This window comes from Sardina pilchardus, chromosome 15 (genome assembly GCF_963854185.1).
Source record: "Sardina pilchardus chromosome 15, fSarPil1.1, whole genome shotgun sequence".
Classification (NCBI taxonomy): domain Eukaryota; kingdom Metazoa; phylum Chordata; class Actinopteri; order Clupeiformes; family Clupeidae; genus Sardina; species Sardina pilchardus.
In genome coordinates, this window is record NC_085008.1 from 9778671 (window position 1) to 9798036 (window position 19366).

Here is a 19366-nt window from a genome sequence, read left to right on the forward strand (position 1 = left end):
GGAATGCTCTGATGGCGTATGAAATCATGCAGAAAGAAGTGGAAGGATGGAACAAATAGATCATAATTTACAACTTTAGTCTCACAATTTATGAAGTTGTCTTCCCTGAGAGGGGTGGAGGGGGGGTATTGGGGGACTTGGGAGATAGGAGATAGGACTGTGTGTGTGTGTGTGTGTGTGTGTGTGTGTGTGTGTGTACACACCTTCCCGTACGCCGGTCTCGATGCGAGTGACCTCATCGCCTTCTGGCGTGGACAGGTGCAGCAGGGGGCCGGCTCCGGGTAGGAAGTCGTTGTTGGGGTCCTCGGCGTAGATGCGCGCCTCAAAGGAGTGACCACTCAGAACCATCTGCTCCTGAGTCAGAGGCAGAGGCTCCCCTGCAGCCACCTGAGCAACAGGACACAAGCATCAGCATCAGCTTCTGACCACATGTTTAAGGATAGCAGCATGTCCATAAGCATAGCCATCATCAGCTCAGGCATTCAGCGCTATTTTAAACAGCTGATAGCACACTATTTCCTATACAACAAAATACATAAAAATACAGTCCAATATTAATAGACTACAATTCTTCATAAGCTAACACTTTTCAACTGTTATGTAATGTAGGCTACATTAAGATGTTGGGTGGACAATGCCCTCTAGAGGACACAAGAAACTCACAACTACTACTACTGCTACTCCAATACTACTAATACTGCTGCTACCACTACATCAGACATGTGGCAATGGCATTGTAGGAAGGTTACTTCATAAAGCGTTCAGAACTCTTACTCATCTCATATCCACACGCATACTGTATGTGAAAGTAAAAGTGCTCAGCTTTTTTGAGTTCACCCTTCCTTTGGTCTTGCCATCCTCTGTCCTCTCAAACCCTTTTTCTGCTGCTGATCACTTGCATACACACCCTGCTACTAAGGGCTTCATCAGCTAGTGGACTAGTCCACAATTAAAATCACTAGTCTGTCCTGTAGGCAGCTGGTCGAGGACAAATTGACTAAAGGTTAAACGGATGACAGATTCCTATGTATGGAAGCACTTCCTATGTAGGGTCTCACAAAATGAGACACATAACGAGTTGTGTACATAATGACTAGTTGACTAGTTGATAACTAACTATTCTGGAAAACGTAAGTAAAGTTTAAGTAAAACTAGCCAAATCAGTCATCGTGAAACCTGCCTGCCATCCTGCCTACCATTTTCATGCTACAACTGAAAAGGAAAGTGTAGTCTGGAGTATGTAAACTGAACAGAAAACCAGTCAGTTCTGCCACATTTGGTTTCAGTCCTTTCTTAGTTCCTCCCAGTGGCACTGCGTTTGACTGGACACATGTTCTTTTACTGTAATTGGTTTTGAACATAAAGTTGCTTCCTGCTTTTTCTTCTTGAGAAACTGACTAGTCTGGAGTCAGACAGTCGTCGCTCTCACCCTTAGCTGCCATTCCACCAGGTCTGTTCCTGTGATCATCTCAGACACGGGGTGCTCCACCTGGAGACGAGTGTTCATCTCCATGAAGTAGAAGTTGTGCTGGGCGTCCATGATGAACTCCACGGTGCCTATGCACACGCACACACACACGCACGCACGCACGCGCACACACACACACACACACACACACACACACACACACACATATACACACAATTACCCTTTCGTCTGAGATGGTAACAACTAACCACTGCAACTATTTTCATCAAGTGACAGCACATAACTCATACAGTATATCCATGCAAGGGATGCAGTTGCAGTGTTCAAACACATACTGACAAACACAAAATGTAGACTAACAAAATGAAAACTGCGTTCATAATCATCCCAATGCAGAGTCTGCGCTAGACTTAATGCACTGAAGAGGTCTCATTGAAGCCCATTGTCTGTGCGCCCCATGCTGATGTGCCCTCGGGTGGGCTTGAGCAGTGGAGTGCGGCCACGGAGGCTCCTCAGCTCACCTGCGCCCACATAATTGACTGCCTTGGCCGCTCGCACCGCTGCTTCTCCAAGTTTCTGTCTCACTTCAGGGCTGATGCCAGGCTGTGGTGTGCATGTGCAGAAATGCCACAAACACACACACACACACACACACACACACAGAGACAGAGAGTCAGCGAAAACAACAGCAACACTGACACAGGAAACACAAGCCCATATTCAAACTGTCAGCACACTTTTGTCTGAGTGAAATGCAGGCAACTGCACTGCTGTACTGGCTGTTTCAAAACGTCCACCACCATGGATCATTCAGACAGACAGTACAGTATGTATTTTAATTTATACCCCAGGAGCCTCCTCTATGATCTTCTGATGTCTCCTCTGGACGCTGCAGTCCCTCTCAAAGAGATAGACGGCATTGCCATGCTGGTCCCCAAACACCTGAACCTCCACATGCCTGAGGGAGATGACAAGCATGCGAGTGAAGTGGCAACCAGTCTTCAAAAGCATACACACATAAGCAATACATATAACACAACACATATAAAAACAATATACATCTAAAAAGAAAATATATAACATACATTGAGTCCACCAGTGGGGCAAGCCTGCATTATGCTTTTGTATTACACAATACAACATGCACAACACTTGGTATTGCTAGTATCATGCTCTTCAAGCTGTGTGGCAACAACACCATTCCATGCTTCAAGAGTACCTGGGGTTTTCTACAAACTTTTCCACGAGCATGACATCATCATTGAAGGATTTGCGGGCTTCCCTGCGTGCAGACTCCAGCTGTTCATGGAACTCAGCCTCTGATAGTGCAATTCGCATTCCCTGCACAGCACAATAAACAACAGAACTGAGGCACATATTCAAATGAATGAAAAACAAGACTGTTGTTGAATGCGTTTACTTGCTTACTTTTCCACCACCCCCACGCACTGCCTTGATCATTACTGGGTAGCCAATCTTGGCAGCCTCCGCCTGAAGTGTCTCATCTGATTGGTCCTCTCCATGGTAACCCCCAATGATGGGCACACCTGCAGCTGACATGATGTATTTGGATGTGCTGGAGGAGAAAGAATACAGAACAACAGGTATTTCCTCCATTTCCGCTGACTCGGTCATGTAACGAATACAAAGTCTTGATGAGCATTGATACCTCTTGATCCCCATGTCTCGAATGGCTGACGAGGGAGGGCCTATGAAGATGATGCCCTCCTGTTTGCACTGCTCTGCAAACTCTGTGTTCTCTGACAGGAACCCATAGCCAGGATGGACCGCCTGCATAAACAGACCTTCATTAGCCATTAAAGGTGCTCTAAGCGATGTTACACATTTTTAGGCTAAAACATTTTTCGTCACTTATAGCAAACATCACCTCACCATGCGCTATCTGTCTGAGCCCTAAATACACTGTAAAACATGCAGTGTTTGTGGACATCCCAGGCTTCAAAAACAGACACATAAACATCCTGGGCCAACCTGGGCCATAAAAACACAACAAACTGTTCCAGCAAATCGTGACGAGATGCACGTTCAAGAGAGTTTAAAATTGCACAGGAGGGAGGGGAGGGAATAGCTAGCTCTTTATATGACCTGAGGACGCATGTTAGTTCTGTTGGATACATTAATAACAGACTAATAGACTATATGATAGACTATATTAATACAGACAAGTACATATACCGGCCAGCCATACCTGTGCACCAGATCTTTTAGCCACATCAAGAACTTTCTCCATGCTTAAGTAACTTTGTTGGGAAGGTGCTGGTCCAATGTTATATGCTTCATCTGCCTGCAGATGAAAGACAAAACAACAAAACAGTTTAGCACTAAGATGAAAAAAAAACAAAAATAAATACTTGTGACAAACATCTTGGTTTTGTTTGTAAACTCAGGGCATTGCCGTAAAAGAGCTTGATGCACAGTTATTTCCCCCTGAATAAACCATGGTTGATACAAATTAATTAAACTGTTGTTAAGTGGTAAGCTACTGTATGGACCAGAAACATGTGAGGTCCAGGTGAGCTGCAGAAGGGCATTGCAGGTTTTTTTTGTGTTGTATATGGTTGCTATGCATAAGATAAAAAGGGTAATCAGTTCAAGGTTCTGAGAAAACTTGTGTGGGGGTTGTTTCCCTTTATTAATTTATGTGTATTATGCTTCTGTATTATGCTTCTGGCTTCAAACTCAATTATCTCACCATGGCCACATGCATAGAATGCCTATCAGCATCACTATACACAGCCACAGAGCGTACACCCATCTTCCGTGCAGTCCTCATCACTCGACAAGCTATCTCTCCTCTGTTGGCTATGAGGACTTTCTCTATCCTCGCTGTAAAGAGCAAAAAATAGTATCAGTATTTTGGGTTATGTGGGGGTTGATTTTCATATTTTTGTCCAAAACACACTCACCCACTGATGCACAACGCACGGATCCTGAGGTCCATAGCAATTTCCTGAATCGAAAGAGAAGGTTACAGAGTGCATGACCTTAGACTCGTTGAAAAGTGACTGCTGCCCTTACTAGTGAAGTTTGCGAATGACACTTTCCTTACTTCATATCCTGGAGCTGTTAGCCAACACTGACATCTGCAGTGATGTTCTAAGACATTTCACCACGACTTGTATTAAGATAACCGAACGTGTCTTCACATTTACGGGAATACTTATTACCAGACATCACATTCAAAGTAATGTAATAAAAGAAGAGAGGACATCACATTAGCTGCCAAGCTAGATGCTACCTAGTTAGCAAGTCAGTGTTAGCTTTTCGTTTGTTGAACCATGATATAGTGGTAGGCCCTACATAAAATCTGCACGCGAACATACTAAATGTTGAGAAAAGCATATGAAATATGTCCTCATAGAAATCATTTCTACACCGTTAGCCTCATATCGCTGGGGGAACATTAGTTTCTGTGGTCAAGGTGTTTGAGGAGCTTGTTAGCTAGCTCGCGCTTGCTAATGACACTGTTGACAAGCCAGAGAAAGGCAGTACACTTCATTCATGACAAATGATTAAATGACAGCACAACTACAATATCATGATGCGTGACTGATAAACTACAGGGAGGCAATCATAGTTGTTTAAGTCATACTGATATACTTACTGTGAGATCACTCTCAGACCCTTGTGAGGATGTACTTTCAGCAAGACAGCAGCCATATTCACTGTCAAGCTGATGATGCAAATGTAAATAAACAAAATTCGAGCGAAGAATGACGTATAATAAACCAATAATATTAACGTGAAATTATTCCATGGCGAAAGTTTACAGTCATAAACAGTTTTGCAACGTTGTTATTGGAATAAAGCACGTGAAATTGTCAATTTAATATATTTGTCCCTCCTGCCTCGCCGTAGTTCTATCAGCCAATGACATTTCGGAATATGTAGGAGGTGGAGCAGTCTCCTGAAGACAAAATCTGAAAATATGATGGAGAAGAAAGTTGAGAGAAGTTGAGCTCGTCGCTATAGATATCATATCACAGATTGTAGAAAGCTGTCTGATTCAGAAGAGCAGTTTATAGGTAGGCCATGTCTCATGACTAACAACTTGTCACAGACAATTATCTACCTGTAGGCGTAGGCTACATCATACAGTACATTACTCACTTTGATCTTCTAAAAGATGATATGAAGTCTAAAAAACTGAGTAGGCTAGCCTAATGATTCACTCACCCTGGTGGACCATTTATATTTAAAACAATGACACGAAAGCTTCAATCTGAATCACAATCAAACCACTTTATTTCAGTACAGCCACAAAGAAATATTTCTGTGCATTTCTGTGTAATTTATCTCACTTTGTGTAATGTTCCTTTGCTAACGTGCAGAGAATGGTAGTGCTTCACTGTTGTAGGCTTGACACGATGGTAGATTAGATTACGGTGGAGTGTTTCTGTTCTTCAACAATGTAGGATGAGATTTATTTTTTGTAACAGTTGTGATGCAGATATAAATATTTTTGAAAATGTACATAGCCCAAATATTTTAGCATAGGCGATTGATGTAGGCCTAGCCTACGGACATAGATGATGTTGAAAACGATTGAAATAGCTATTTTTATTCTTTTGAATTCTTTCCTCTTGATTTTCAATATTTCAAATGAAGGTTGATACAAAAAGAATACATAAATCCAGTTTGTTTGTGTTAGGCTACATCACATGCTTTCATAATTCCGATGGCGATATTCACGAACAACTAAGTAAGATACTGTGGCAATCAGGAGGATTCCCACAGCTATGGCCCCGACTATAATGGGTATGATGCGGTTGATGTAGTCCTGCCAGCATTCAAAGTCTGAAATCAAAATAAACAAGGATTATATATCAGTGAAACAGCACTGACATCAATAAAAAGCCCGTACTGAGCCCTTGTTTAGGTATAAGAAACAGGCCTGCATTATCAGGCCTATTGCAAGTAGGCCTACATAGGCCCTATTACACCAGAGATTACTGTCAGATTTCCTTAATTCTTTCTTTTGAGTACCTCTTCTGTCATGTTATCTCAATTACCTTTTCCAAACTGCCCATTTGACAAATCAAAAGGCTGAAACTGTGCGGACATAATTTTAAGCCTAAGGTTTGGGGACATCTTGACCACCAGCTGTGATTTACATTTAAAACTGAGTCCTGTTGTGGTTTTGAACAATTGTTCATTGTTCACTGTCTCAGGATATGAGTAATCTGTAGGGGGATAAAAGGAGAGGTTTGTGAAATGTTGCTGATGTTATGTATGTATGTCCACATTTAATTGTGTTGCTCAATTAATACTATTTTTCATTTGCCATTTACAGATCTTATGCCTTAAGAATTAAGTTATTCAAAAATGTCAGTACTTGTCAATGCCTCATAATTCTGATGACTGGGTTGACAAATCATTGTTGTGATATTACACAGGAGATATTAGCATTAAGATATAGAATATTTTGATATGTGCATGACTAAATGAAATGGAGGCAGATGATTATGTTAAATACATTCCATTATTGATCCTTACATGATCCATGTAACATTTACAAAACCAAACTTAACATACTTACTTTCGCATTTATTATTATCATACACAGAAATGGGCCCCAAACGAGCTCGTAACTTGTGGGTGTAATACTCCTTGGACTTCTGCAGGTAGGATTTAGAAATTGGGTTAGCTGCCGAGGGTCATTCAGATGACTGTACACATGATGTATACAACTTGACAAGGATTTTAACATTCATGGAGTTCCAAGTGCTGTTTACCTTAACAAAAGTGAACTCAAGATACATCTCATTAGATTCCAATGAGAGAACAGCCGTCTGATTCCCACAGTATCCAGTAGCACGGGTTGTTTGGGGATTGTTGAAATAGTAGAATTTCTGAAAGGTTATACATACACAACATTGAAAAACAAAAATAGTGGATGATGACCCATTTAATTAAACTTTAATTTAATTTATTCATATAGGGCCATTAAAAATCTAGATAATCTAAAACAGATCAATTCAATTGTACATAATTGACGTACATCATTATACTAGTGACTAATTACATGACTAGTGTCATGTTTCACACTCCTCTGAACTAGAAATGACAGTTAGCTATTTAGGCAGTTTTTAGCCGCTCGAGGGAGGAAACCAATGTGCCATCCCACTAAGAGCTGTGAACTGCTGAGGGCCTAACTTTTAAGTGCTGTGAAAGTAACTGAACTTACCTTTTTCAATGTTACCATGTACTGCACTCCCAAAACAGCTTTCAAGCACACATTTCCATCACGGTTCTTTAATTCATAGCTGTAAGGACATGGTGGTGATGGTTTGGGCTGCAGAGACCTCTTGCTCATGCCACAAGGTGAGGGGGTCGCATCTGCATCAACTGCAATGTCTGCCTCAGATGTTGGTGTGCTTCCTGTTTGAGCAGAGTGTGTATAAGAGGGTTGGTGGTAAAACATATCTAAGCTAGTGTTCAGAAAGTCAGCACTGTTAGTCCATAAGTTAAGACGTTTTCAGGAAACAGTAAGTTTCACTTTTGATGCCTTAAAGTATAATGCTACTCAAACAGTCACACACACACACACACACACACACACACACACACACACACACACACACACACACACACACACACACACACACACACACACACACACACACACACACACACACACACACAGGTTTAGAACATGACTGACACATGGGTTTAGAACATTGACTTTTCATTAAGAATAACTAATATATCATTCACCCGTTGGGACTGTTGAGAATCACACAATCATATCCTTTACATGATCTCCTTCATTCACTACTCCCTTACCTATACTATGACATTTTAGAACTCACCTGTTAGTAGAAAAAACAATGATAGGAGAAGCCATTTTGCAAGTGTGTTGACTCCTCTTGACTCATGTATTCTCATGCTGGTGCCTGTTGTTTGGTCTAGTAGTGAGATGTATTTGTCCCGCTCTTAAAAGCTACATGAGTGTAAAAGACACTCTAGCTGCCTGGGAGGAGCATACTTGTGATGTGGTCAGTTATTGTGCTCAGACATGCAGGAAGTGGTTAAAGCTCAACCACTCTCAAAAGGCCTGTTTCATTTGTCACTACATTAGATAAGATTTGATCAAATTTGTTTTTTTGTTTTTGTTAAGATTTGTATATATAAAAAAGAGAGAATATGTAGTGAATATCAAATAGGTTTTAAAGTCATTAAGAGGGTAAAATTAGCTGGAAACCTCTTATTAGAAGCTCCTCCAGTGGTTCCATATCAGGACAATATATTTGCAACCTTGGACAATTTGCCTTTCTCAATCCAAGGTTTACACCGTGTGTCCACTTTGTACTGTGTGCACAAACAAATTAGTCTTCCAAATGTTTCTAACAAAACCTGCACAGCTACTGCATATAATTTGGTTTAACCCAAGAGGATGGAGGAAATCAAATAGTGTAGGCGGATATTTGGGAGCACTCTGGGTCAAAGGTAGAGAAGTACAAAGTATCCACTTAAGCACACAATGGCAGAGTTTGTCAATGTGATTAATGTAACAAGGTATCTGCAAAACAGTGAAGATTAAGCCATGTTCCTATATGAAGCCTGCACTACAAGTTGTGCTTGCTGCGTTGGACATCTAATGAAACAATTGGACCTAAACCGTGAATGAGCTAATATGAACATATGGAATGATGCTGTCTCAACATTATTACATGATATACCTACATATCCTTTTTAAATATAAACACCATATTAAAATACTGGAAGTATATTTTGCCAATTACATTTGCTGTTTAAGAATGCCACTGCTTTCCCAAATGTGCTAAATCTAAAGGTCATAAATAATTTAGGGTAGTCACGATTAGATCCATTTGTTTTGTGTTAGAGTCAAACTTCACAAACGTTTACTTACTGTTGCTGTTATTTCTTCACTTTAAACTCAGAATATCTGAGGTTGCATTATTGATTTTTCAAGTATCTGATGAAGGGTTGCATGGATTGGTAAACATTTGCACTGGAGGTAGTGGAGGCCTGAACTGCTTTCTGCAGTAGATGTGATGTAGTGCTGCGTGTCATTTTATTTGAACAAGTGGGTGAGGGGTGTACATGGAATCTTCTGGTATATAACAACAGTCAATCATTACAGAAGTCCAGAGGGATCAGGTCTAAATACACTGTTGCTCTCATCCAGTTTTCCCTCTCTTTGGACCTCGGATACATGTGCTTGCCGTGATGTTGGGAGCCAGGCTGTCCGTGCTTACTGCCTGCCTCGGTTGCCTGCTCTGGGCCTGTGGATATGGACAGGACACACAGCTTTTCTGTGATGACAAACTGGTCGAGGAAGCAGTGGATTCAGCCTTGGTAAAATTCAATGGGATGCTAACCTCGGGATATCAGCTCTCTCTTTATCAAATTCTTGAAGCCAAGAAGGTAGGATGCATTTTTCTCTTCAATCCGATTACGAGACGTATGTTTGGTTGTGATAGTGACAATAAGTTAAATATTGACAGTAAAATATTTTGTATGAAATAAGCATATATTCAGTAACCTGTTTTTTTTTTTGCTGAATTCAGTCACTCCCCTCAAACTGTCAGATGAACTTTAGGCAACCCATAATTGTTGTAAGTTACATTCTGATCGAGATCATTTTTTGCAATGTACCACAGATTTTATTTTTATGTGTCAGGTTGAGAATGAGACAGGCACAGATCTGGCACTGCGTTTCACCAGCAGGCTATCAGATTGTCCAGTAGGGGGAGACAAAGCATGGAGAGACTGTGAATATATTCCATTTGGTGATGAGGTGAGTTCATGTCTTGGTTGGGCTAGATAGCTTTGGCTGTACAAGGAAATTGAAATTGTCATTCTTTGGTCAATTTTAGTTAGATGGCCTTGTGAGAAGCCTCCTAAGTTGGCCGATGTGTTTGCTTGTGTCCATATAGAGCCCCAGAACTTGTAAAGCGAATGTATTTGTGACAAAGGGAAGTTCAGATGTCCATTTAGTTGACTGTGCTTTTGGTAAGTGCTAGTTTCACAATTTGTTTCAGAATGTCTCTGAACCTTACATATTTCACTTAAGATAAATCATCCCATTTACAGACAAATTTGTAAATTTCATCAGATAAATGTAATCTATTTTTATACATTTTCTTTTTGTAAAAGAATGGTGTTACTGCCGCAAAACAATAATAATCAGCTGTCTGTACTTCAACTAATAGCTATTTTGATATTTGATTAATTGTTCATTTGTAAGGGGTAACAATTCTCTGATTTCAGATTCCCAAACTTATTTTCTGGTTTGCTTACTGAATGTGTGTACACAATAACACATTTGAGGGCAGTCATCTTGAGCTTGGGCTAATCAAAATTGTTTCAACATTTTCTAAACTGTTATCAGTAATCTGCAGTTGACTCATTTCAAAACAGTATCAAAACACATGACAACACTCCCCTGTCTTTATAGAGCCTACAGTTACTTTTGTGCGAGGCCCTTGCCTTGGTTGTCCAGTCTCAATTGATCTGGAGAGTGAGGACTTGAAAGAGCCATTGAGGTTCTCTATTGGACAAGCAAATAATGCACATAATGAAGTCAATCTCTTAATACTCAAAGATCTTGTCTCTGCCTCAAGACAGGTATGTGTGTCTTCATCAGTGGGTCAAACATACACATGAAATATGTATGTGAAACTTGTGTCCAGCCTTTATTTTTTGGGTTTATATTAGGCCTACTTCAACAGATCAATGTCATAAAACCATTAATGCTCCCATCTTGTATTATTACACATTACTTGTATCCATTTTAATGTACTTGTTTTTGTGCCACATCTCTGAGCACAACTCAAACTTAATAAAATTACTGTCTGTTGGATAACTTCTAGGTGGTAGCTGGATTCAGGTACCAATTGAGATTTAATATGCAGAGTAGTAACTGCACCAAAGACGAGTTTAAGGAGGTGACAGAAGAATGCCATCCACATGAAAAACCGGTGTGCCAGTCCTTCAACACTTATACAAATATCCACTTGACTTTGTTTAATTAATCGTATCATTCATTCAATAAAGATATACTGATGTATCTCATGAATATTCAGAAAAGTGTAAATGCTGTTAATGTTGAATTCATGACTTATGTCTAGACATTTGTGAGATGTAATTCCACTGTTGACGTGGCTCCATGGCGTCATGAAGTGCCAGATGGAAATGTCCACTGTGAACTTGGTCAATTTATGGTGAGTGTTCTCCAATTCCACCATCCCTTATCAATCCCTTATCAATTATTTCCCATTCACAGCCAATGCATATCTCCGTAACATTTCAATACTCATCCTCTCAATCCAGATAGGACATGAAGGACCAACATAGTTTGTTTTTTGAGCTGTAATTCTGACCTGCTATCAGCAAATGTTAAATCTAAATTGATGTTATACTGTAATTGTTATGTGCTAAGGTTACCACGAGGAGAAGACCTCCAGGATGGACTCCACTGAGGACCTTTGAGGACCCTTCCCAGATTAATGAGCCTCTCCAGACAACTGGGTCTCCCAAGAAGGAGTCTTCAGAGGAGGAACAGGACATGGCATCATCAGCCAGCCCGACATCAAATCCGGAGATCACTGCAACTCCAATCACCACGACTCCTATGCCTCAATCCTCCAGCACCCAGAAACCTTTCAATTGTCCCTCAAAACCCTGGAAGCAGTTTCTTCCACAGACAATTAGGCCTACCTCAAAACCAGAGTCAACTGGGCTATTCACTGATGCAGATTTGTCAGGCTTGTAAGAGGTTGTTGGTGGTAACAAGCAAAAATGTAACTTGTGTGCTCTTATTTGAGAAATGCTAAATAAAGTATTGATTTATTTCACAACATAAGGAGATTCATGGGTAGCTCTCTTTTGGGTGCAAGGGTGCAGGCTCACTCAGTAGGTTATAGGCCCGATGTGACAACCTACATTTTTACGCGTGTAAAGTTTGTAAACAGTTTATTTTTTTTGTCTGCGGTAAAGCAGACGTCAGAACCTTGGACCTTCCAACATACATAGGCTAGCATATGGAACCAGTTACAAAGTTGTTTTTAACACTGGACTTTAAGTTACTTGAGGTGACCCAAAGGGGCTTAACAGACGATTTTGACTGCTCCCACTGTTCATTCAACTGAGCCCTTTAACCTAATGGAAACCCCGTAGCAATCACTACGCATTCTACAAGTACATTACTGCAATATTCCTCCGCTGAATTATGTAGACCGACGTTACATACAGCACCCCCCGGTCAGCAGTTGCTGCATCTCTTGTTGTATTTTTTTAAAATCACTTTAATATGTTGTTTTCAAAAAACGTATATCATTTAGTGTAGAAAATTAAGAAGGGAAGTTATACATGGTTCTTTACCGGAAGTTTTAGTGCCGGTTAGTTGAAATATTGTGCGCTATTTACGTAGTTCCTCTTCAGTCGAGCCCCGAAGATTCGTCCGGACCATGTCAAGCGACTCTGCAGATTATGACAGGTATATGCAAAATAAACCAATGTCTTATTATGATTTGATTCAATGTTTTTTATATGCATACTTACACATTTAGTTACATTCGTTTTGTGCGGGGTCATGCACAACGTTACATATGCCTGAACGAACACCCAACTGGGGTAACATTAGCTTAGCGGTGTCGGTTTGACAGCAGACGGCCCAGCCAGCAAAACTACGCAGTGAGGTCGGCCCTGGATGAGCTCTTTTAGGCTCGTAGACTAGTATGGTGTATGGAAGCCAATGCTCAGCATTGAAGGAATAGTAAGTTATATCCAGAGCCATAGATAGTTATATCATAAGATGAATTGCCGTGTCAGGAGTTAGCAAACCACGATTGTGAATAACATAGTTGGTATCAGATCGTGTTTATTGAAGTCCATAATGTCAGTGGAGCCTATTTAAAGTCATTCTTATGGAGCTCAAACTAAGGTTGGTCTTTTGGCCATCTAGTCATATCAGTAGGCCTATATTAGTATTAGTTTGCAAATACGGGGGTACCTAATGTTAAGGGACCTAGCGATCTGGGAACATACAGGGGTGGGATGTATTGACATAATTTACAAAATACAGTAGCAAGGCCTACACTGCTTTTTTTGTATTATGAAGAAAAAAACTTTTTTCAAGGGATCTCTTTTGAAATCTCTTTTAAGCTTTCAATTTATCAACTTTTCCCCTTTTCTTTTAATCGCAAAACATGTACACTATTACAACTCCAATAAGGCTACACAGAGATACCATCTGATATGTAGAGTAGCCTACTTAAAATACTAATCTACCCATATCAGCAACCAAACTTATGAGAGAGGGGCTTGAGTGAGTGAGTGTGGGGATGTGATCGAAGAAGTGCGTGTGTGTGGGCTGCGGCCTGCATTGCGAGGTTCTCTTTAGCGTTATCCCTTTGAGTACAACCACATTTTGCAAACCAAAAGTCTGCCATACGTTGTTGATGACGCCTGTTGATCAATCCAAGAAAGAAGAGAAAATGCTCTCCTAGAGTAGAGAATGGGATGATTTAACTGTTAAACTTTAATCTCAGTAAGGGTGCTTGATTAGAGGATACTGTTCCAGACACCAAAGTTCCATCAAAGCCAGGCAGACACTGCAGTTTTTGTCACATGCAACATGTTAACTCACATTATGCAACAATTATTGTTTGTTGGGATGCACTGTGAAGAACGCCAAGTCAGTGGTTTTCGATCAGGCTGTACCGGCCACTGAATAATGTGTCATGATGTATTTTTTTGTGTTATGATAATTTGTATATTTGCCAGCTTTCTAGTTTGTAAATGACTTATGGTGTTTAGTTGTCAGGTGTTCCCAAATGATCAAATATTTGAAAATTGTTTAAAGTGTTCTCTCGCTTGCAACATCTGTGATACAGAGGAGGCCATTGTCTTACACTGTCAACCACTGTTTTTTTGTTGTTGTTTGTTTGTTTGTTTGTTTGTTTGTTTTAGTTCCAGAGATAGAGACCATGGAGGCCCCGACGGAATGGAGCCTGATGGTGTCATCGAGGTAAGTTGAAGCGGATGTTTACTTTGTCTTGTACATGTTTTTCCAAAATATCCTAAATGTCTTTATTATTGTTACTTAACCATTGATGTTACATGTGATTATTATGAGCATTATATTTGAAATAGTTAGTAATGAAAGAAACATGGAAAGTGATTTTAAAAAAAAAAGGATTTAGGATGTTTAATATTTTTGCATAGGAGTGATTTGTTGCTGTAACCCTATAATAACCCTAAAAAAGGGGGTTAAATGCCTACGTATGTATTAGTAATCCTTTTTCTTTTTATTCATTGTGTGTTCTCAGAGCAACTGGAATGAGATCACAGACAATTTTGATGACATGATCCTGAAGCAGACTCTCCTGAGGGGAATCTATGCCTATGGTTTTGAGAAGCCATCAGCCATTCAGCAGCGGGCAATCATTCCATGCATCAAGGGTACAAATATAGGGTCAAATATTTGAAAATACTGATTAGTCTAGTGTTCCATTAAGCATAGGAATGCCTTTTTCACTGCCATGGTCCAACACACCTCATTTGCACATTTGTCGATGCATACCAAGGCTCCATTGAACCATCAAGTTGAGTCTCTCTCGTATTTGTGCTTTAATTTTGAAGGTTATGATGTTATTGCTCAGGCCCAGTCAGGCACAGGGAAGACGGCCACTTTTGCCATTTCCATCCTACAGCAGCTGGATATTGAGCAGAAAGAGACTCAGGCTCTGGTACTGGCTCCAACCAGGGAGTTGGCCCAGCAGGTATGCTGCTCCTGAGGTGCTATCATCAGCATGAAGGTAGTGTGGAAGATGCTCTTCAGGTTACTTCGGTTTGCATCCCTTTAAAAATTGGCAAGTGACATTTGGGGACTGCAACGGGAGGGGAAACATGATTAAATTTAATGTTAAGTGATATTCTGCTGAGTAGCATAAAGAATCAGCCTTTCTGTCATTTATGTTTGTGTATTTTGATTGAAGAATGATAAATTCCCTTAATTTCAGTTATTGTTGTTATTATTTCTCTGTTTATTATTATTATTATTGTGCAAAAGTAACCGTTATGTACTGAATGCCATTTACATTATTTATTTTTGATTCTGTTGTCAGACATGGAAATAGCAATTTCCAATGATTATTGTCAATTCTAAAGCTCCACCCAAAAATGTTTCGGATTAACGTAAATTCACTATAGTAACATCTCTACTCTATTGTGTATTTGTGTCTGTTCTTCAGATCCAGAAAGTCATTTTGGCTCTGGGTGACTACATGGGGGCCACCTGTCATGCCTGCATTGGTGGTACAAATGTGCGCAATGAGATGCAGAAACTCCAAGCGGAGGCGTATCACATAGTGGTGGGCACTCCAGGCCGGGTCTTTGACATGCTGAACCGACGATACCTTTGTAAGTGTTCATCGGCAGTAGGCCTGCTTAACAGACATCTTGTGGTAAAATGATGCTCTACCATCTTTCGGGACTGACGTCATAATGGAGAAACTTTTTGACTTGTTACTGATTGCTACACCATAGGTTGGTCAGTTTTGGACATTTCAAAAGCACAGGTGATGGCAGTGTTTTCTTGTTATTTGCAGCTCCAAAGTGGATCAAGATGTTTGTCTTGGATGAAGCTGATGAAATGCTGAGTCGAGGATTCAAGGATCAGATCTACGAAATCTTTCAAAAATTTAGCACAAACATCCAAGTGAGTACTTGACTGTCATTTTTTTCCCTTGTAATCAATTTGAACACCTGTCACATTTCCAAAAGGGCAAGGACTGTGCAAAGTCTTATTTCTGTGTAACCAACTGCACTGCACTCCACATTAAGAGCTGTGTGTAGACTGAATGGGCTCTGTGTTGACAGGTTGTGCTGCTCTCAGCCACCATGCCATCTGACGTGCTGGAGGTGACCACGAAGTTCATGCGGGAGCCAATCCGCATCCTGGTGAAGAAGGAGGAACTTACCCTTGAGGGTATTAAGCAGTTCTACATCAATGTGGAGCGGGAGGCAAGTACACTTCCCTCTGCACTGGTGTTACAAGAAACAATTAACCCAATGTATTGATCCCACGACCATCAGTTGGGACATAATGCCTTTTTGAGATAAACAACTTTGCAGAGAAAAATGGCAAAGAAGATTGTATGTATATTAACTTTTTATGACCATTCAAATATGAAAACCTTCTCTTAACCAGTGTTTTGAGTTCTCAAGTGCTGTTGTAGCAACTAGGCTGCGTGGCTGTGGGGCTTTAATCAATAGACTATGGATGAACAGCTATTGGGTAACTGCAGAGCTTCTGTTAAGAGTTAAACATAAGAGTTTAGAATTTCCATGGATTTCTATCTGGAGATAATGAATTCAAAGTCCAAAGCTCTGTGAACTTCTAAGCATGTGATGGCGGAGGGAAATTGAAACATTGGAGGCTGAGTCCAATGATTTCCAGTGTCCTCATTTAAGAGTATAATAATGTTATTGGAGCTTCGACAAAGCTGCCCTACATTTTAGGGACATGTGATGACAGAGGCCGGTGCTGATATTGGCAAGGATGAATCCCTCCCCTTCTTCTACATGCAGGAGTGGAAGTTGGACACCCTCTGTGATCTGTACGAGACTCTGACAATCACCCAGGCTGTGATCTTCTTGAACACAAGGAGAAAGGTGGACTGGCTGACGGAGAAGATGCACGCCAGGGACTTCACCGTCTCTGCCTTGGTGAGGAGATAATTTTGAGGGGGCGGGGGAACGGACCCCACTTTTCCAGAGATATGCTCACTTTAGATCTCTCGTCGTCGTTGCAGCACGGAGACATGGACCAGAAGGAGCGTGATGTGATCATGCGGGAATTCCGCTCGGGATCCAGCAGGGTCCTGATCACCACCGATTTGCTGGTAATGTTTTTTTTGTTTTCCTTATATATTGAGCGGTCTAGAGCTGAATGCTTTTATTTCAAATTAGGATACCCATGTAGGTATGAATGAGGATCGGAAATTGTATGAGAAGTGTAAATCCACTTCCCTATTCGATTTGAAAATGTTTGTAGCATGTCAGGGTTATTAAATGTACCTTTTTAATTGCAGGCTCGTGGAATTGACGTGCAGCAAGTCTCACTGGTCATCAATTATGACCTTCCCACTAACCGAGAAAACTACATTCATAGGTTTGTGCTTCTTAACCTCTATATTTACATCGTCATGCGGTCTTTCCAAATGGAGAATTGTAAGAGCTCTATTGTCGTCTTCTTGCACAGAATTGGACGTGGGGGCCGTTTTGGCAGAAAAGGAGTCGCCATTAACTTTGTTACAGAGGAGGACAAGAGGATTCTTCGGGACATCGAGACATTTTACAATACTACTGTTGAGGAGATGCCTATGAATGTGGCCGATCTGATTTAAACTCCTGGGCTGGTTTCTTTTGTGCGGTGCTCTGTGTAGCTAAAGTAAAACAGGTGCATTGTGCTTATATATTTGATCAGACAGTGGTGAATTGTGTCTCAATGCTGAACCTGAATAAGGAAAGTGACATTTTTTCAAAGTGACGTGGCCGTGGCTGCGAGCTCCTTATAGAAGAGCTCAGTAAGTGGGATCCTAGTCACCATTATACTACTGGGGTGGGATACCAGTAGAGATGGGCTCTTACAGAATATTCTTTCGTAGATATATTTTTCCTAGATCAATAAAGGTGTGTGTAATAGATGTTCTCTATCGTTTGATAATTTACTTGTGGACTAAAAGGTACAAGTGCTGTATTAAGTCTGCCAATTATGTTCAACTAACATACCTGCAGTTATTGTAGTGCTTGGGTCAGAAGCTATAGCTTTCCAAATTCCTTTAACCGCTTTCAAGATAACTTTGTGCAATGTATTTGATATTATTTTTAAGTGACCCAGAACCTCTTAACTATGGGCCAGAGTATAGGAGAACCCCCCTGATCTTGGATTGTACATGACCCCTTTTGAAATAAAGTGGAAATATGGTTACTTGTGTTTGTTTCCTAATTTGGAGGCCAAATGATTGATGGAGACCCAATCTATATCACAGTACTTGTATCTTTAAGTCAGATCCAAGCCTCCATTTAAAGGCTAAATATGCATTGCAAGGGCATGATGCTTTCCACTTACAGTACCCTCCAGAATTATTGGCACCCTTGGTAAAAGTTCACTAAAAATAGGTCTAAAAAATAATCTTTAGGTGATTTATTGTACTCCCACAATGAAAACAACGAGGAAAAATACACCCTGCAAGGGAAGCAAATTTATTCTGAGAAAAAGGAAAATCTCATAAAGAAATAAATGTTTTTAATAAAAACACGTCACTCACAATTATTGGCACCCCTACTTGTAATACCTTCTTAAACCTCCCTTTGTCAATAAAACAGCATGTAATATTCTTCTCTGACACCCCATTAAGATTGAGAATACAAAGTAAGGGATTTAAGACCATTCATCTTTACAAAACCTCCCCAGATCGTCCAGATTGCTCCACACTTGTGCATTCTTCTCGTTGACTCATCCCACTGTTTTTCTATGGAGTTTAGATCAGGGGACTGCTATGGCAATGTCTGAAGCTTGATTTTGTGTTCAGTAAACCATATTTGTTTTGATCTGTGCATTTGTTTTGGTTCATTGACCTGATGAATGATCCAATCATGACCAACTTTTAGGGCCTTGGCAGAGATTGTTTGATTTCCTTTGAAAATGTTCAGGTTTTTCTTGGTGTTCATGATGCCATGCACCTTAATTAGGTTCCCAAGGCCTTTGGGAATTAAAACAGCCCCACAATAGCACAGCCCCTCCACCATAATTCTGATTAGGCATGGGGTTCTTTTTAGTATAGTCATTCTTCTATGTACGCCAAAGACACCTTAAGTGTTTTTAGCAAAAGAGCATAATTTTATTTTCATCTGACAATAGACCACACTCCCAGACATGTC

General features: G+C 40.5%; 4 protein-coding genes and 1 non-coding gene across 6 annotated transcripts in view; 3 read left to right on the top strand and 2 right to left on the bottom strand.

The window, feature by feature from the left end:
• The window catches only part of mccc1 (methylcrotonyl-CoA carboxylase subunit), a 12110-nt gene extending 6805 nt beyond the window's left edge, over positions 1-5305 (bottom strand). The window contains exons 1-11 of the mRNA XM_062556281.1: positions 5055-5305; positions 4357-4400; positions 4143-4276; positions 3639-3734; positions 3099-3220; positions 2858-3005; positions 2649-2770; positions 2276-2387; positions 1951-2032; positions 1430-1557; positions 204-387 (exon numbers count right to left, since the gene is read on the bottom strand). Coding sequence (XP_062412265.1) covers positions 204-387; positions 1430-1557; positions 1951-2032; positions 2276-2387; positions 2649-2770; positions 2858-3005; positions 3099-3220; positions 3639-3734; positions 4143-4276; positions 4357-4400; positions 5055-5110 — 1228 coding nt within the window. The 5' untranslated portion in view covers positions 5111-5305. The remainder of the gene's footprint in view (positions 1-203; positions 388-1429; positions 1558-1950; positions 2033-2275; positions 2388-2648; positions 2771-2857; positions 3006-3098; positions 3221-3638; positions 3735-4142; positions 4277-4356; positions 4401-5054) is intronic.
• Positions 5306-5672: 367 nt separating this feature from the next.
• On the bottom strand, positions 5673-9468 carry lamp3 (lysosomal associated membrane protein 3). 2 transcript variants are annotated; one of them, XM_062556285.1, is made up of 6 exons: positions 9324-9468; positions 7638-7831; positions 7186-7302; positions 6990-7068; positions 6463-6633; positions 5673-6247 (listed from the first exon to the last, which is right to left on the bottom strand). In XM_062556285.1, exons 2-6 carry the CDS (start codon positions 7764-7766, stop codon positions 6108-6110), a joined length of 636 nt encoding a protein of 211 aa, XP_062412269.1. In that variant the 5' UTR covers positions 7767-7831; positions 9324-9468; the 3' UTR covers positions 5673-6107. The 2 variants fall into 2 exon arrangements, with proteins under 2 accessions (XP_062412269.1, XP_062412268.1); XM_062556284.1 differs by having other exon boundaries at positions 8263-9462.
• Positions 9469-9554: 86 nt separating this feature from the next.
• kng1 (kininogen 1) lies at positions 9555-12281 on the top strand. The gene is made up of 7 exons (XM_062556283.1): positions 9555-9841; positions 10098-10214; positions 10354-10429; positions 10875-11044; positions 11290-11397; positions 11548-11640; positions 11859-12281. Exons 1-7 carry the CDS (start codon positions 9644-9646, stop codon positions 12189-12191), a joined length of 1095 nt encoding a protein of 364 aa, XP_062412267.1. The 5' UTR covers positions 9555-9643; the 3' UTR covers positions 12192-12281.
• Positions 12282-12423: 142 nt separating this feature from the next.
• On the top strand, positions 12424-18413 carry LOC134102238 (eukaryotic initiation factor 4A-II-like). The gene is made up of 11 exons (XM_062556282.1): positions 12424-12914; positions 14390-14447; positions 14749-14881; positions 15062-15201; positions 15673-15841; positions 16030-16139; positions 16301-16444; positions 17012-17149; positions 17236-17325; positions 17515-17594; positions 17685-18413. The coding sequence occupies exons 1-11, from the start codon at positions 12886-12888 to the stop codon at positions 17827-17829; spliced, it is 1236 nt and encodes a 411-aa protein (XP_062412266.1). The 5' UTR covers positions 12424-12885; the 3' UTR covers positions 17830-18413.
• On the top strand, positions 15884-15959 carry LOC134058383 (small nucleolar RNA SNORD2). The gene has a single exon (XR_009935026.1). It is a non-coding gene; the product is annotated as a small nucleolar RNA SNORD2 (small nucleolar RNA).
• Positions 18414-19366: the final 953 nt, after the last annotated feature.

Bases quoted from the DNA above. Each gene is read 5' to 3' on its own strand.
- lamp3 (XM_062556284.1), bottom strand. From the start codon at position 8,338: ATGAGAATACATGAGTCAAGAGGAGTCAACACACTTGCAAAATGGCTT. The intron at 7,303-7,637 runs GTAAGTTCAGTT...ATAACCTTTCAG, and splicing joins ACATGGTAACATTGAAAAAG to AAATTCTACTATTTCAACAA. The intron at 6,248-6,462 runs GTAATTGAGATA...TTTTGATTTCAG, and splicing joins AAATGGGCAGTTTGGAAAAG to ACTTTGAATGCTGGCAGGAC.
- kng1 (XM_062556283.1), top strand. From the start codon at position 9,644: ATGTTGGGAGCCAGGCTGTCCGTGCTTACTGCCTGCCTCGGTTGCCTG. The intron at 9,842-10,097 runs GTAGGATGCATT...TTTATGTGTCAG, and splicing joins AAATTCTTGAAGCCAAGAAG to GTTGAGAATGAGACAGGCAC. The intron at 11,045-11,289 runs GTATGTGTGTCT...GATAACTTCTAG, and splicing joins TTGTCTCTGCCTCAAGACAG to GTGGTAGCTGGATTCAGGTA.
- LOC134102238 (XM_062556282.1), top strand. From the start codon at position 12,886: ATGTCAAGCGACTCTGCAGATTATGACAG. The intron at 14,448-14,748 runs GTAAGTTGAAGC...GTGTGTTCTCAG, and splicing joins AGCCTGATGGTGTCATCGAG to AGCAACTGGAATGAGATCAC. The intron at 17,150-17,235 runs GTGAGGAGATAA...TCGTCGTTGCAG, and splicing joins ACTTCACCGTCTCTGCCTTG to CACGGAGACATGGACCAGAA.